This window comes from Equus przewalskii, chromosome 21, assembly GCF_037783145.1.
Source record: "Equus przewalskii isolate Varuska chromosome 21, EquPr2, whole genome shotgun sequence".
NCBI classification, from domain to species: Eukaryota; Metazoa; Chordata; class Mammalia; order Perissodactyla; family Equidae; genus Equus; species Equus przewalskii.
Genome location: NC_091851.1, coordinates 7,116,571 through 7,132,892, shown reverse-complemented (window position 1 = coordinate 7,132,892; position 16,322 = coordinate 7,116,571). Strand labels below are relative to the sequence as shown.

Genomic DNA, 16,322 nt, shown 5'->3' with positions numbered 1-16,322 from the left:
CAGCCCGAAGGCAAGGCTTCATGCCCACCGTTTCATCCTCAATTCCCCTGCCTCTCGCTCTTTTCCAGACATGTTTAAGATAGACGAATCACAAGGAAAAGCACCTAGGGCAGCTTTAAATATTTCTTAAAATTGCTTTTAAGTGAAAGCGTTTGACTAGAACCTACATCATTTTAAAATTCTGGGGATTTTAAAGGGAAAAAAAGAGAGAAACTTTGAAGTCTGTTCCTTATGGTTTTCTTTTTTAATTTTTTTTTTAAAGACTGGCACCTGAGCTAACAACTTTTGCCAACCTTTTTTTTCTGCTTTTTTTTCCCCAAATGCCCCCAGTACATAGTTGTATATTCTAGTCGTGGGTCCTTCTAGTTGTAGTACATTGGACGCCGCCTCAGCGTGGCCTGACAAACGGTGCCATGTCCATGCCCAGGATCCAAACCAGCGAAACCCTGGGCCGCCGCAGCAGAGCGCACAAACTTAACCACTCAGGCACAGGGCCGGCCCCTACTTCTGGTTTTCTTAAGATAAGCAACATCAGGCATTACTGGAACCAATAACCATCTGTATCTATCTATCTGTCTATTTATCTCAAATGTCTTAAAATCTGAACTTCAGCCATAGTATGTAACCACAGTTGTCCCTGGTATCCACAGGGGGTTGCTTCCAGGACCCCTCAGAAAACAAAATCCAAGGATGCTCAAGTCCCTTATATAAAATGGTGTCGTTTTTGCATATTCCCTGCACACATCCCCCCGTGTACTTTGTCATCTCTAGATAACTTAAAATACCTAATACAATGTAAATAGTTGTTCTACTGTGTTGTTTAGGAAATAATGACAAGAAAAAAAGTCTGTACATGTTCAGTACAGATGCAATCATCATAGGCCTTTCAATCCGAGGGTGGTTGAATCCTCAGATGTGGAATCCACAGATACGGAGGGCCGACTATAGTATGCTGAGGAATTTATTTCATTCAAAGTGCACAGCAAAGAGTGGCTTGCTTTAGCTTATTTGGTTGTTAAAATTACAGGAGTTCTGTTCCAGAGATTTAATTACATGGGCAGTATTAACAGTAATCAGTCCTGTCACATACACTGCGATATTTTCCAAACAAGACTCAAAGACTGGGTCAGTGATTTCCACTGTATCCCATTCCTACGGCCACACCCAGGAGGGAATCCCTTCCACGAGACTAAAGGAAATGGACACTGAGTCTGAGCGGACAGTCAAAACCTTGTTGAGCTGACGTATGGAGACAGTCAAAGATTGGTCGACGAAAATCATGACCAGCCAACAAGACGGGAATTCTACTCTTACTTTTTCACCTCCTTCTTCTCACGCGATCATCTCAATGACAAAGAACCAGAAAGCCCAGCCCCCACCTGGCTGACCCTTTGAGCGGCTATCTCAGTTTGCGTTCCCCTGAGGCAAAGACTGGGTACAAGTCCTTTACTTAGAGCTGATTCCAGGAAGCACTGGAAGGGGAGGGGGAAGTGATAGAGGGAAGGGAACAAAGCCAATAATGGTGTGTAATGAGCAGGTTCCCACTGTGGACAACAGGGCGCGGTCCTGCTGGGGACCCTCTGAGAGACCGTGGAACTTCCCTCTGAAATGTCACTACGAGCAGTGGGCCAGCTGGAGGACTCATCCCCTCATCCTCATCCTCCCATCCCTCAGTGGCCGAGGTTTGCCCTTGACGTGCTAACGTCCACACTGCTGGACCGTGCCTCCTGTCGATTACGCACGTTCCCACAGCCAGAGATGCAGGAAGCCACCAGTGTGCTCAGCATGTCTGATGACCTCAGGGGTGGCCCAGGGGATACGGACCCGGCACCAACATCAAGTGCTCAGGGGCCATCTTTACCCAGACCCTGGCTTTGCGTCTGTCTCCCGAGAGACAGAGATTCCCTGACTAGCCCTGGGAGGGGCAGAATGAGCCATGGACACAAAAGACCCCAACTTCTGCCTAGACCTGCCACGGATGGGCTGGGGCTCCAATTCATTTAACCTCCCCAAGAGTGAGTCTCCTCACTGGCAAGGAGAGGGGGTTGGACTGGATCGTTTCTAGGGGAATATAAACAACCACAAAGCCGTTCCGAGGCTCCCACAGCTAGTGCATGGACTTCCCCAACTCCCTGCCTTTGTGAGCTGTGTTCAGGATTTCTGCTATATCCTGAGTATCACTTGTACTATTATTCACCCCGTAGTTTTCTTCAAATTGATTCCTTTTTACTTACATGTATTTTAAAAAGAACTTTTCAGGTCACCTGCTATAGAGAAAAGGCAATCATAAAAATAAATTCATGGGCCAGCCCTGGTGGCTTAGTGGTTAAGTTCAGGGCACTCTGCTTCGGTGGCCTGGGTTCGGTTCCTGGGCACAGCTCTACACTACATGTCTGTCAGTGGCCATGCTGTCACGGTGACTCACATACAAAAAGAGAAAGACTGGCAACAGATGTCAGCTCAGGGTGAATCTTCCTCAGCAGAAAGAGGAAGATTGGCAAGAAATCTTAGCTCAGGGCAAATCTTCCTCAGCAAACAATAAAAATAAAAATAAATTGCACCAGCTGAATCATCTCCCACTCCACCAGGGCTACGCATCCCATAGTCTGGAGAAAACAAAGCTGGTGTTGGTCACATCAAGTGCTCTGTAATAATAACCATGACAGGCAAGTCACATACATCATTATGTCATTTAATTCTCACGATGCATTTAATTCTCTTATCTGCGCCTATGGTGGTGGGAACTGTCACTGTTCCCATTTCACTGTTCCCATTTCACAGGCTCAGAGAGATAAGGCAATTCACCCAAAGTCTCACAGATACACAGCAGTAGCATGAAGGGTCCCATTAACGGGATACACTCCTTTTCTGGACTGCACAGCTCATTGTGGGCAAAAGTGTCCTTCTCTGGACCCAGGGAACAGCCACGCTGATGCCTGTGCTGCCCTCGCCCACGTTCTCGGCAGCATCTTTCCCCAGAACCTTCATAACATTCTCACAGGGCTGATGCTTCAATTGTCCACACTCTATGTCACCATACACGTGATGGTGTTACAGCTATGTTCTTCAGGGGGGTGAAATGGTGGCACGCCTTTCCTGACTTTTCCTTATCTCTACTTTCTTATTTTTTTACTGAGAATATGTATTGCTTTATAAGAGAAAAACAAGAGAAGGTTTGAGCTTGTTTTTAAATGCAATGTCACTTTCCACCAAGGGTAAAAAGAGGGACTACATTCTTTCTCCCTGTTCTATGAGGAGTGCCCAAGACGGCACTGCATGAGTGACAACCTCAGAGGTAAGTCCAGGGAGAGCCCTGTTGGCAGTGAAGAAAAATACTCACAAAGCAAAACATGGTGGTGTTGCGGAGGGGCTAAACTGGCATCTAAGTGAAGGGTGTCAGGTACCTACGTCCCTGAGGGCAGTGCTCTGTGGACAAGATGGCGGTCCCATCTGGCAGCCTGGGATCATCACCAAAAACAAGAATGGGGATGAGCTACGAGTGTCAGGAGAACAAATGGGTGATGTTGGAAGCTAATAAAGCCCAAATTCCAGCTCAGACTTCCAACAGGCTTGGGGTCATCGCAACCCAACCCAATACAAGGCCAGTCACTGAGCCTGTCACTGAGCTTGGGGCTCTCCTGAAGCACACACTCACTGGGGTGCTCACATGCTCCAGCCGGCCCGAGAGAGCCCCAGTTTCTATCACTCGACCTGCATATTACTGACAGCACCTCCTTTCACACAGTGTCCTGATTTGGGCAATGCATTATATGCTCACACAGAGAAGGGGACAGAAGTATCATGCAGCAGGTAACACAGAAAAAGCAAAATTCGGGTTCCCTAGGTTGTACTTCTGACTTTCCCACCAACCAGCAGAATAATTTTAGACAACTGATGTTGGATAAAGCCAGGGAATGGCAACATCCTGAGCCAACTCTGACTGTCTGAAGTGCCTCCCTGAAGTTCCAGATGGAGAAGAACCCTGAGGCCACATCTGGGCACAGCTGGGAAGGGGACTGTGTTTCATCAGCAACTCTGATGTGGTTATGGCGGTGGAAGGGAGCAAGAGGGGAGAAGGTGGCCATGAGCCTAAATAAGCAACCCTTCAATTAAACAGTCTCCATGGGTCCTTCTGCTTAGACATTTGAGCTCTGGAATGATCAGAAGAGGATAATGCTTACAGCTATTTGTTGTCCCCGGTTTTGTCCAACCTCTGTGGTCCAGGATTATTCTGCTGTTGGGTAGTCGAGTCCTCCTGGCTAAAGCAGAAAATCCAATCCATTAGGATGATGATGGAGGAAGGAAAGGAAGGACAATGATGGAGGTTGGAAGAAGGAAACTCCCCCTGCAGAGAACAACTCCATACGACTTCTGGATGAAGATCTCTAGCAAGAAGCTAAGAAGCCATGGCGCCCCCCACATGGCTACTTTTTATGCTTGGAGAGTGAGGAGTTTGATGGGAAATGGAGATTTCTTCTGTTCTCTTGAGAGTTTTCCTGTGGAGGAGTAATCTCAATATTCTTAGCCAACAGCATAGAGGTATCATTGCATCCAAATAACCACTGCTCAAAGTTTGATGTTTGGACCCATATGTCTGAATGACAAAGCAAGAGCCAGTAAGCGCAACCAATAAGTAGTCTATGCTTCTCTCATGAGACCCTGCATCTTGTGGTAGAGGAGTGTGTGTCTGGGGTGTGAGTTCACTCACAAAGATTTAGTTGAAAGTACAAAGTCAAGAAAGAGATTGACAGCCAAAGAAATAGGTGAATCCTAAAATAACACAAGGAGGCGTGAGAAACAATCATTTCCGCTATTCAGGTCAATCCTGTCATTACTCAGACCCGAGGATGCGCTCAGCTCACCTTGTTAAGCCGTTCGAGCATTTCTTTCAGCAGCAGCTGACATTCACATTCATTTTCATACCTGCAAATTGACACGCAAGTGAGAGTCAGGCAGCTTCTGTGATTCCGTATGTGTCGATCACACAATCAGCGTCAAATTTAATCCACGATGAGAACTACGTCCTCTCTTTAAGGAGAGATTCGTCATTTTAAAGCAGGAGCTAATACTGCATTTCTGAGCCCACTGCTTTCCAACCTTCTTCACATCACGGTGCACGCAGAAAGTGCTGACATGGGCATGGTACACGGGGTAAGTGGGAAGCAGTAAGTAGAACAGGGGTCTCCTCCCAGCGTATCTGAAACCCAACGCAGCAGTGGCACAGAGCCTGGGAGGAGCCCGACCCGGTCTAGAACAAACACCTTATTAACTTGACCTTGTTTGGGGTTCCTCTACTATTGTATTAATCCACATGTGTCAGCTTTTCCGGATTATACCATTTAATCCTCACAGAACCCTGGAAGAGAGCAGTTAGTGCTACCCCCATGTGAAAGATGAGGAAACTGAGGCTGAGAAACTGACCCAAGACCTCAGGCAGATGTTCCAGTCACTTCATCCTCACCTCTGGGGCATCGCCCCTGCACACCAAAGGTCTCCTCTGGGCCAGTGGGCAGGGCAGGCTGGACGGGCCACAGTCAGGGCCCCTGGGGGCAGCCTACAACCACTGACAGAGGTGAGTGGGTGTATTTATGCAGCCCCCTCACCTCAGCCAGGACAACTGAGGTCTGTTCTCCACCCCCAAGGTTAGCTCCTGTTGACCACGAAAGTAACTTGCAGAATAATACACTCGGCGTTGGCTGCCTTCCGTTCCTGCCTCACCCCCTCACTCCCCAACTGATGCTCCCTGAGGTCACCTCCCAAATAAGTGACTGGCTCTCAAACCCCCATCTCAGGCTTGGCTTCTGGAGGACACCAAACTAAGAGAAGGGTGGAGTGAGGACTCAGATTTGAGTCTGACAACAAAACTGCATTCTGATAGCCACATCACACTGCCTGGGTAGAGCAGAGAAACTCCCCAAATTTAAACATACACAAGATTAATAAAGCAATGGATATGAGGAACAAGTGTATTTTTTTCTCCTGGTCAACCTCTTTTTTTTATGCTTTTTTTCGGGGTGAGGAAGATTGGCCCTGAGCTAACATCTGTTGCCAATCTTCCTCTTCTTTTTTTCTCCCCATAAGCCCCAGTACTTAGTCGTATATCCTAGTTGTAGGTCATTCTAGTCCTTCTGTGTGGGACGCCGCTATAGCATGGCTTGATGAGGGGTGCTGGGTCCACGCCCAGGATCAAAACTGACGAACCCCAGGCCGCCAAAGCAGAGCACGTGAACTTAACCACTCGGCGACAGGGCTGGCCCCCTAGTCAACTTCTTCTCCGGACTTCTAGAAAATGATGGAGATCAAGGAAGCAGAGAGCCCAGAAATCATTCTGGTTAGAGCGAGATTTTCCCCTAGGGGGAATTTCACCTCCTTAAGAGAGAAGGCTCCTTCCCAAATGACCCCCTTCCTTCCCTGTAAGCTGCCCACAATATCCATTCTGGTCTTCCTCCAGGAGTTAGAGCCCTTGATGTTTGGCTGGCATAGGGTTGCCTGGAGGAGAAACTACATTTCCCAGCCTTCCTTGCAGGTAGGTGTAGCCATGTTACTACATCCTGACCAATGGGATGTAAGCATAAGTCTGTGGTGGCTTCCAGATAGCTTAAGTAAAACATGGTGTAGGTGTGCCCTCCTGCATCCCTTCCTGTATCCTGCACCTAAAACATGGATGCTGTCTTCTTAAAAGCCACTGGGCCTTGAATACTGTAGAGTGCGGTATTCAACTGCTGGCTCAAACTTTCTTCAAGAAAGAAAGAAATTCCCATCCTGGATAAGCCAATGGCACTCTTGAGTTTATGCCATTTGTGGCTGAAACTAATCCTTATTAGTACTCAACCCAACCCACAAAGCAGAGGCTTCTGTGCCCTTTGTGTACACCACACCACGGGCCCAAGTTAAGTACTTGACACTGTGAGCGGGGCCAGAAAACCATGCTGCTGTGTCCTCAGAATCAAAGAGTCCTGACCTCAAGGAGGAACAATTAGGAATACGTGGACTGTGCACACGTTCCCAGTTCTAAAGCCACCCAAAGCTCAGCTATAACCAGAAGCAAAACATATTTGCCCAAGCTTTATATTTCACACCAGGATGTCACATTTAGCAGTTTCCTTTGTGTGTGGCTCTAATGGAGCCAGAAATTATTTTTTTAATGGTTAATTAGCTTTGAGCATAAAACCGTTAACAAAATCTCATTTTCTCATTGCTCGTTCCTGCTAGAAACGTTTTAAGAATTTCTGTAGCTTAAAAACATGTTCCAAAAAACACATTAATGTGATATCATGGGTAATTTTCATGCTGTAAAGACAAATCTAGATATTATATTAAAGATAAGTAATTTCATTATAAAAAATTCATGATCTATTCATATAGAGTCATAAGTGAGTATATAAGTGAATTTATAAAGTAAAGAAACCCTTTGGCTTCAATTATCTGATTGTTTTACATAATAATTTTTGGTTTTCAGCAATTTGAATAATTGACTGTATTCATCAATGTATTTTGGTAGTTTTATTTGTGTTTATTCCATTCTTGTTTTATTTAGTCTTCGTTTGATGTGCCAAAGACCTGATTTTGAAATTATTCAACTATCCAAGTAGAGAATATGCCTAACAAGGCTGCATACACCTTCGCATTTCTGCATTTTCACCTAGCTTTAGCTAGTCATCAACTCACCTCTGGAATGTAAAAACAAACTTGGTGTGTCTGTACTCAAGGACGTGGATGGGTATGATTCTTATAATAATTTTCAAATCCCACAATCCAGTCAAAATATCAAAACTTCTCCAAGGGGACAATAGGAGGGAATAAATTAATGGGAGTTGTTACATAAATCACAGAGCCTGAAGGGCCTGCTCCATGATCGACACACAACTCAGAACCAAATGAAATTAGGAAAAGACCAGGAAAAGTCAACTTGGTCATTCCTTCAATGAGGGCTCATGGGAGTCATGCTCCCCCAGACAAATCACAGTGGACTGTGGCCTAATGACCAGGCAGAGACCATTCGGGGCTCTAGGGCAGCCTGCTGGCCCACGGAGCTGCCCAAGGTGTCTGACCCAGTGTACACTTCCCTTTGCTTTAGAGAACATGATCTTCATTTGAATGAGGTCCCATCTCTGGGCCTCACTCCACAGGAGTCCAAGAACGGCTTCTCTTGAAGACACGGTGTTCTGCAAAGAGTATGGGCCCAGAGCAAGAAACCCAAGTTCAAGTGCTGCCACCCACAGGCCCAATCCAGGCCTTGGTTTTCCCATGAAGGGCCATAACAGGTGGATTTTCAGGTCCCTTCTTCCCGGTCCAAACCTGCTTTCTGTGGATCAAAACCAGAAACAGAAGGACTGATGGGAATGGAACCAATGATTATGATCTGATGAACGTGCTCAGTACACAGAGCTGAACACCTGGCCAAGACTGGGCTGGACAGTGTGGAACTCAAACACAGAGCACATTTGGAGAAAAACCTCTGGCTACCCTAGACCAGGGTTCCCAAATCTGCCTGTTCACTGGAATTACCAGCGGAGTTCATAAAAATTTAAATTCTTGGGCTCCACTTGAAGTCCAGGGTGGGGCCTGGACATCTGTATTTTTTAATTAATCTATATAATTTTTAAATGGATAAATCTCTTACATGGTTAGACATTTTTTTTTCAATTACATAAAAAGATGTTTGCTTAAAAGTCTCCCTTCTGCCTGTCTTCCATTGCCCAGTTCCCACTCCCTTCTCTCCCCACATGTAACCAGTGTCATTGGTTTTTTTGGTGTCGTGCTTATGTCCCCTTTTTCCTTATGCAAGCAAAAATTTCTACTCTTGCCCCCTTTCTTTTTTAAATAAATGATAATAACACGCTATCCTTTTTTTTAACAATTGTATAGTATTCCAACGCCTGAAGGAAGCACAATTTTATAACCTGTCTCCTCCTAAGAGACATTTAGGTTGACTGCAGGCTTTTGCCAGGACAGATCACGCTGCAGTGAATATCGTTGTAGGCATGCCATTTGACACCTGCTGGAGGATCAGAAATTACTCAAAGTGGACCTGCTGAGTCAAAGAGCACATCATTTATAACTTGGAAAGATGCTGACAAATTGCTGCTCATCTTTTTTCTTTTCATGAGCTTTTCAGGTGATTTTAACACTTTATTCAGTCTCTTGAAAGGAGGGATTGTGCCCTGGACCATGGCTTCTGAAACATCAATGTTTAACTTCTTAAACTACAAATCACCTGGGAGGTAGGAGAGGGGGTCTTGTTAAAATGCAGGTTCTGACTCAAGAGCTCTAGGGTGGGCCTGAGAGTCTCCATTTCTAACAAGCTCCTGGGGATGCCAAAGCTGCTGGTCCATGGACCACACTTTGAACAGCAAGACCCTGGAGGACCTGCACTGAAACAATTTCCAGGTGTCGGCTGTGATGTGGTGAAGGCCATTAGACCCAGCATGCCCAGCGCCTGAGTGCCCACCCCAGTGCAGCAATTCACTAGCTGAGTGACCTTGCCCCAAATGCCTGTATTTTCTGAGCCTCAGTCTCCTCATCTGTCAAATAGGTGTAGGTGGTACCATCGATAACAGAATGAGGCTGTGAGGATTAAACACATTAATACATCTCAAAAATATTGTGCTGAGGAAAAGGAGGCAGATACATAAGAGTACATCTGTAAGATTCCATTTTTATGATATTCTAGAATAGGCAAGTAAACCTATGGCGATAGAAATCAGACCACTAGGTGCCTCTGGGGTTGTCTGGTGTGGGCACCGGGGTCACGGAGGAGACAGGGCGGGGATGCGGGATTGACAGGGAAAGGGCAGGAAAGAACTCTCCGGGGTACTGGAAACATCTTGCTTGTTTGGGGAGTTACATGGGTATATACATTGTGAAAACTCATTAAACTATGCGCTTAAATCTGTGCATTTTATTGTATGTACGTTATACCTAAATTTTAAAATACATTAAAACTGAATGGCACCATTTCATGTAAACTGTGAAGGGCTATCAAAATAGAAAAGTCTTATCTTAGGGAAATACGCCACGTGCGTGCCCTCTGCAGGGATGAAGTCATCGGTCGCCAGGGGATCAGAAATGGCCCTCCAGCCCTAGGTGGAAGAGTGCTCCCGGACCTGCCCACGCCCTGCCTCAGTTTGCCCCCACGGCCGACGCTTACTTGCTCCGGAACTCGTCGAGCGCGCGCTGCGCCTCTGCGCCCTGGCGCTCCAGCCGGACGCGCTCGGCCGCCAGGTCCCGGACGCGCTGGCGATTGCTCTCGACGTGGCGGGCGAGGGCGTCCTCGGGGCCGGCCAGCTCGTCCAGCCGCTGGAAGGCATCGAGCTGCCGCCGGAGGACGGCGTGGCGCTGCTCGAGCACGCGGGCCCGCTGGACGTGGGCGGCCACGCGCTCGCCGAGCCCCTGCAGCGCCACCAGGCCAGGCGCGGCCCCCCGGCCGTCGGCCAGGCTGTCCGGCTCGGCGGCGCGCGACGCCTCCTCGGCGCGCTCGTACTGCTCCTTGCGGGTCTGGAAGACGTAGCTGCGCCGGTACATGGCTCCTCGGCGGGCGAGCGCGCGCACAGCCGCTCCGGGAGGCCCCCGCCGAGCCAGCAGCCCGCTAAATAAACGTCGGAGGCCCCCGGCGCGCTGCTGGGACGTTCCAGAACTGATCAGCAGTTGGGCTCAACACTGTGCCCAGCCTCGGGAAGAATAAAAGAGCAGCAGGCCTGCTTTTGTGAGCCGGATTAGAGGGGACCATCCAGCTCCGGGGGTTGGAATGTTAAATTGGGCAATGAGGTTTTTGTTCCGTGATTGTTGCAGCCTGTTGCTTTGTGATTGAATGGAGGGTCAGGAGGACAAGAGAGGCGTGACTTTCTTTTCATTGGGTTCACTGGGAATTGTGAAGGAAGCTTGTTAAACTTGGACTAGCTCAAGAGTCCAAGGACCCCTCGCTTTGTCTCTTCCCTCTCTTTCAGTTAGCTCTCAATTATGGAACTTTTTAACAATACCGTTTTTTTCCTGATTACTTAAGCAACTTTTTTTCATAATTACAACATGAGATTTAGGAATCCTCCTTATGTTAGGGGTTCTTAACCATGGATGCAAAATTACATGGCACATCTCCATAAATTGTAAGGTATGTTGCAAGTAAGTTCTCACTGATACATGTGCATACTCGTGAAGAATCTACTGTTTGTACGATAACTTAGGAAGCACACGCATGGTTATCATTAGTATAATGTCATGCTCTCAACGATTCTAACATCCCTTTCGGAGTAGGAGAAACAAGCAGAGCTCCGTCAGAATATTGGCATAATCGATTCTTTGAACTAAAGAGAAATCCTTACAGCCTAAAGATTTAATAAATTGTCCAAATTTCAGAGAGTATAAAAGAATTTTTTTGCTACTATGTTTCATTTTGGAAATAACAAAGCTCGGCTTTGATAAATTTAAGAGTGAATTGTGGGTGTTGAAGGAAATTAATAGCGTTTTATGAAAATCTTCCTAAATATAAATATTTTGTCGTATCTCCAACTGTAAAAATCATTATCAAAAAGCTGTTTTCATATAAATAAGGATTAGCAGTACTACATAATTAACTACTATATGGATTGTACATAATTATACTACAAATTAAAGTCATAGTTATCAAAGATCAAGAAAATTACACAGATCTTTGTTGGGTTTATTAGTGTTTATTATTATTTCAAGAAGACTAAGATAATGGAATGAAGCTACGTAAGTTTTGAAGTTGTGCTGGTGGTATAGTTATTGATCTATTTTCTTTCCTTAAGCCATTTAAAAATAGATGTTATGATGAAATCAAGGAGAGCCACGTGAGTGTTTTCTGTAGGTACACACATACCATGCAGATGGCATGGTAAAGTGGTTTCAGACTTCCTAGAGAGCCAAACCAACAGTAGAACAAGAGTGACAGAATCACTCATTCCCTTTGACATCATATATCAGTCAGATATTGCTACAGAACAAACTGACCCCAAAGCTAAGTGCCACATGATGAGAAGTATTTATCACTATACTCCCAGGTCTGCAGGTCAGCTGGATAGCTCTCCTTCAAGCTTCAGGTCTTCTGACCACCTGGGGCAGCTCTGCATAAAAGGTCTCGCATCCTCCTAGAACTAACAATGACAGAAGGACAAGAGCAAGCCCAGCCACACGAGCTCATTCCAAGCCTTTGTTTGCATCGTGTCCACTAACATCCCACTGGTCCCAGCAAAGCACACAGCCACAGCCAAAGTCAAGAAGCAGAGAAGAGGCGCAGCCCACCATCGCAAGGGTGTGGGTGTGTAATGGCCCCACTGGAGGGAAGAACTGGGACCAGCAGGTCAGTCTACCATACATAGTAATCCTATTTGAGAAAAATATATCCCAGAAACATAACAAAGGAAAAAATTATTTCAACTTAATCCAGTGGAACAAACACTTAGAAAATATCTACTCACAAAGCATAGTCTCAGCGAGTTAAATATTGAACAAGGTCAAGTCCCTACCTCAAAGGGCAGGAGACAGATTCCTACTCAACTAATTAAGACGCAAGGAAATCTGGGGTAAATTCTAAAATAGAGATCTTAACAAAATGCTGTGGTCATATCAAAGCAGCAGTAGTGGTGTGTGAGTAGGTGGAGAGGTCAGAATCCAGACAGACCAGCACAAACGAGCGTGAGAGCACCTGGTATGAGGAGCAGCGGAGTGAGCCGCGTGCTGAGTTCAGGTGGGCCTGGCAAGAAGGGTCCCAAAAAGGAGACGGGCTGGGCTTCCCAGTAGTTGTAGTCAATTGAACATGGACATTATCTCTACCCGCCCCACCAAAAATGGCAGCAAATAATTTTTTTTTAGATTACACCACCACAAAAATAAGGAAGAACAGATCGCAGTGGATAAGATATGTCAACAAATTTTCCAAAGACTGAACAGAGATAGATTAATGGCCACTGACTTAGCAGAGTGGAGAAAGCTAACACGAGTGCCTGCAGAGGGGCATGGGAAAGGAAAACAAGCTGGTTCACACCAGACGATCTCAGAAAATCGTAGGAACTGGATGTATCCAAGATGGCAGAAGGTAGGGAGAAGGGTAGAGCTGAAAAACCAGAAGGTTGGCTGAGAGTCTGTGTAAGGAGCAATTAGGACTTCAGATATCCTACCCCATTCCTGCACATCCAGGAAACTACCCCACCCACATCTTGACAGAAGACCTGGACCCGTTATTCTCTGGTGAAACTGAACAAGAGAAGTCTTGAGTTCAAGGTCACCAGGCACAGTCAAGGGCAGGATGACGTCACACTGCAAAGAACAGGGCTAAGAGAACAGATACATAGTGAAGGATGAGCTGTACTCTCCTCTATTTCCCGTTCGCCACTCACTCCCAGGATTCTGGTCACCCGGCATATATTTCCCCAGCAGATTTGTGATCATTCTCTGGAGAAACTGAATGACTTCAGAGGAAAAGGTGTCCAGATACCAAATTTGGAATGCTGACTGATTGACTTTGGGTTCAAACATGGACATGACTGTGTAGTCCAAGGTAATTCAAATCCAACCCATTGATCATGTGACTAAGACTCATTTTATTATAGTTTTACTTTTTACAGGATAGGATTTTTAAATCTCTCTTTTTCACTTAGATTTTTGTTTTTGAAACAGTGTTTTTCCCAAAAAACATAAACACTCCAAGATTTGTATAACTTACATTGTCCTGTATCAGGACAGTGGTACTATCATGGTATCCTGCCCCATCTGTTGATGCTATGAAAAGTGTAAATATTTCTGGGAGCCACCCCGTGGCGTAGTGGTTAAGTTCTACACACTCCGCTTCAGTGGCCTGGGTTCATGAGTTCAGATCCTGGGCGCAGATCTACATCACTCCTCAGCCACACTGTGGTGGCAACCCACATGTAAAAAATAGAGGAAGATTGGCACAGATGTTAGCTCAGGGCTAATCTTCCTCAAGCAGAAAAAGAGGAAGATTGGCAACAGGGCTACTCTTTCTCAGCAAAAAGAAAAAAAAAGTGTAAACATTTCTTATTAGAATTTTACTATGATTAGTAGGGTTTTCATCTCATGAGAAAAGAGACTAAGTTGGTGTAGTTAGCTCTTCTCTGTGGGACAGTTGGCTCATTTCTGATTTTGGAACCTGCTATTGAATTCTATTTTTTAACTGCCTATAAAATATGACAACCAGTGCTAATTGACAGGTGGATTACCCTTCTGCTTGGTTATCTGAGTTTAGGTTCCCATAAAGCAGACCCTGAGACAAGAGTTAAAGTGCAGCTAGTTTTTTGGGGAGGTGATTCCAGGAAGCCCCTGCAGGGAGGTGGGAGGGAGACAGGGAAGGCAAAGCAGGGTTTGTGATAACAACCAAGTCACTGTGGCGGAGAAACACAGTTTAATCCTGCTGGAGACTCTGGGCACAGCTTAGAACAGGCACCTCAGAGCCACCCTGCCCAAGGGTAAGGGAGCTGGAGATTCACCCACCAACTCCCGCCGGTTGAGGGCTGATCACGGGGGCACTTCCCGCCTGCCACAAGAGCACTGAGTCGGCTCCACATGGACTCGGATGGCTAGATCAAGCCCTGTGGGGAAGAGACACAGCTGCTGGCGGCAGGAAGAGGGCCAGCGAGCAGAGAAATGGTCGGTGCTCAGGGGTGTGGTCAGGGCGTGCACAGCAGCTTCCACGACAGTCAAAGGAGAATAGCAGTGCTCATTGCTCCTCCCAGTCCCTATACGGAGCTGCATTTCCTGGACTCACTTTTTTCTGTTTAAACAGATAGAAACACCTTTGGATCTATATAGCATACACTTCTATATGCTTCACAGAATAAACAAAATATCCATGTATGCAGCGTTTTCCTACTTGTTAAGATCAACAAAAATTAATTATCTACTATATTCATTCTATATTTGTTTTACAAAAATTTTTAGAATATTTTATATTAACTTGCCTTTTGATCAATATCATAAGTACAATCTTTTATAGGCTTAACATGTTTTAATTAAGTATTATCTTTACTCCAGTTCATGTGCACGTTATTCCAATGTGGTCAGTTGGAGTCCCACTGACCGGCTCCTTTGTCCTTCTAACAATGTCCCTAATGCTCTTGAAAGCATCCTTGCTTTCCTCTTTTTTTTTTTAAAGATTGGCACCTGAGCTAACATCTATTGCCAATCTTCTTTTCTTCTTCTTCTTCTTCCCAAAGCCCCCCAGTACATAGTTGTATATTCTAGTTGTGAGTGCCTCTGGTTGTGCTATGTGGGACGCCGCCTCAGCATGGCCGGATGAGCAGTGCCATGTCCATGCCCAGGATCCAAACCTGCAAAACCCCGGGCCGCTGAAGTGGGGCGCACAAACTCAACCACTGAGTCATGGGGACAGCCTGTATCTTTGCTTTCTAAAAACAAGATATCCTAGGGGCCGGCCCTGTGGCCGAGTGGTTAAGTTCGCACGCTCCAATTTGGCTGCCCCAAGTTTCGCCAGTTCCGATCCTGGCCACAGACATGGCACTGCTCACCAGGCCATGCTCAGGCGGCGTCCCACATGCCACAGCTAGAAGGATCCACAACTAAAAAAATGCAACTATGTACCAGGGGGCTTTGGGGAAAAAAAGGAAAAATAAAATCTTAAAAACAAAAACAAGATATCCTAAACACATCTGCTTTTTTCATTCCCCAACACATGGAATCAACTTCTATCAAAGGAGTTCTGTGTTCTTCAGGTCCAGAACTGATTTCTGGGCGCTATGGATGCCTACACAAGTTGGTGGTAGGTGGGAGCCGTGGTGTGATTCTGCAGCCTTAGCCATCTGTCAAAGGGATGGAGCTGGGATAGATATGAGCGCACACAACTTGCTGAAATTTGTTAACTTACTATATTCTACTTTTCTTATAGTATATGCATTCATGGGCCATTAATGCTTTCTTCTAATCTAAGTTTCTAAGAAAAAAAAATGAAAATGACAAATTAACTGATGCATTTTAACATGTAGAAACGAGTATTAAGGTAGGTTATATATTTCTCTTAGAAAGTTTGAGGAGATTAATAATAAGTGTCCAGACAAATAAGCAAACAAGAAACAAGGCAATTAGGGCCAGCCCCAGTGGCCTAGTGGTTAAGTTCAGTGTGCTCTGCTATGGCGGCCTGAGTTCAGTTCCCAGGTGTGGATCTACACCACTCCTCAGTGGCCATGCTGTGGTGGCAGCTCACATACAAACAGAGGAAGATTGGCCACAGATGTTAGCTCAGAGAGAATCTTTCTCAGTAAAAAAGAAAAGGCAATGAGTAACTCCAGGAAAAACAAAAAATTGGGGAGGAAACGCAATATAAGCAAAGTATCCTT

At 45.8% G+C, this 16,322-nt stretch overlaps 1 protein-coding gene across 1 annotated transcript in view; it reads right to left on the bottom strand.

Moving 5' to 3' along the window:
* BFSP1 (beaded filament structural protein 1) overlaps positions 1–11,101 on the bottom strand; it is a 36,061-nt gene extending 24,960 nt beyond the window's left edge. The window contains exons 1-2 of the mRNA XM_008536723.2: positions 10,151–11,101; positions 4,863–4,923 (exon numbers count right to left, since the gene is read on the bottom strand). Of these exons, the coding sequence (XP_008534945.2) occupies positions 4,863–4,923; positions 10,151–10,524 (435 nt within the window). The 5' untranslated portion in view covers positions 10,525–11,101. The remainder of the gene's footprint in view (positions 1–4,862; positions 4,924–10,150) is intronic.
* Positions 11,102–16,322: the final 5,221 nt, after the last annotated feature.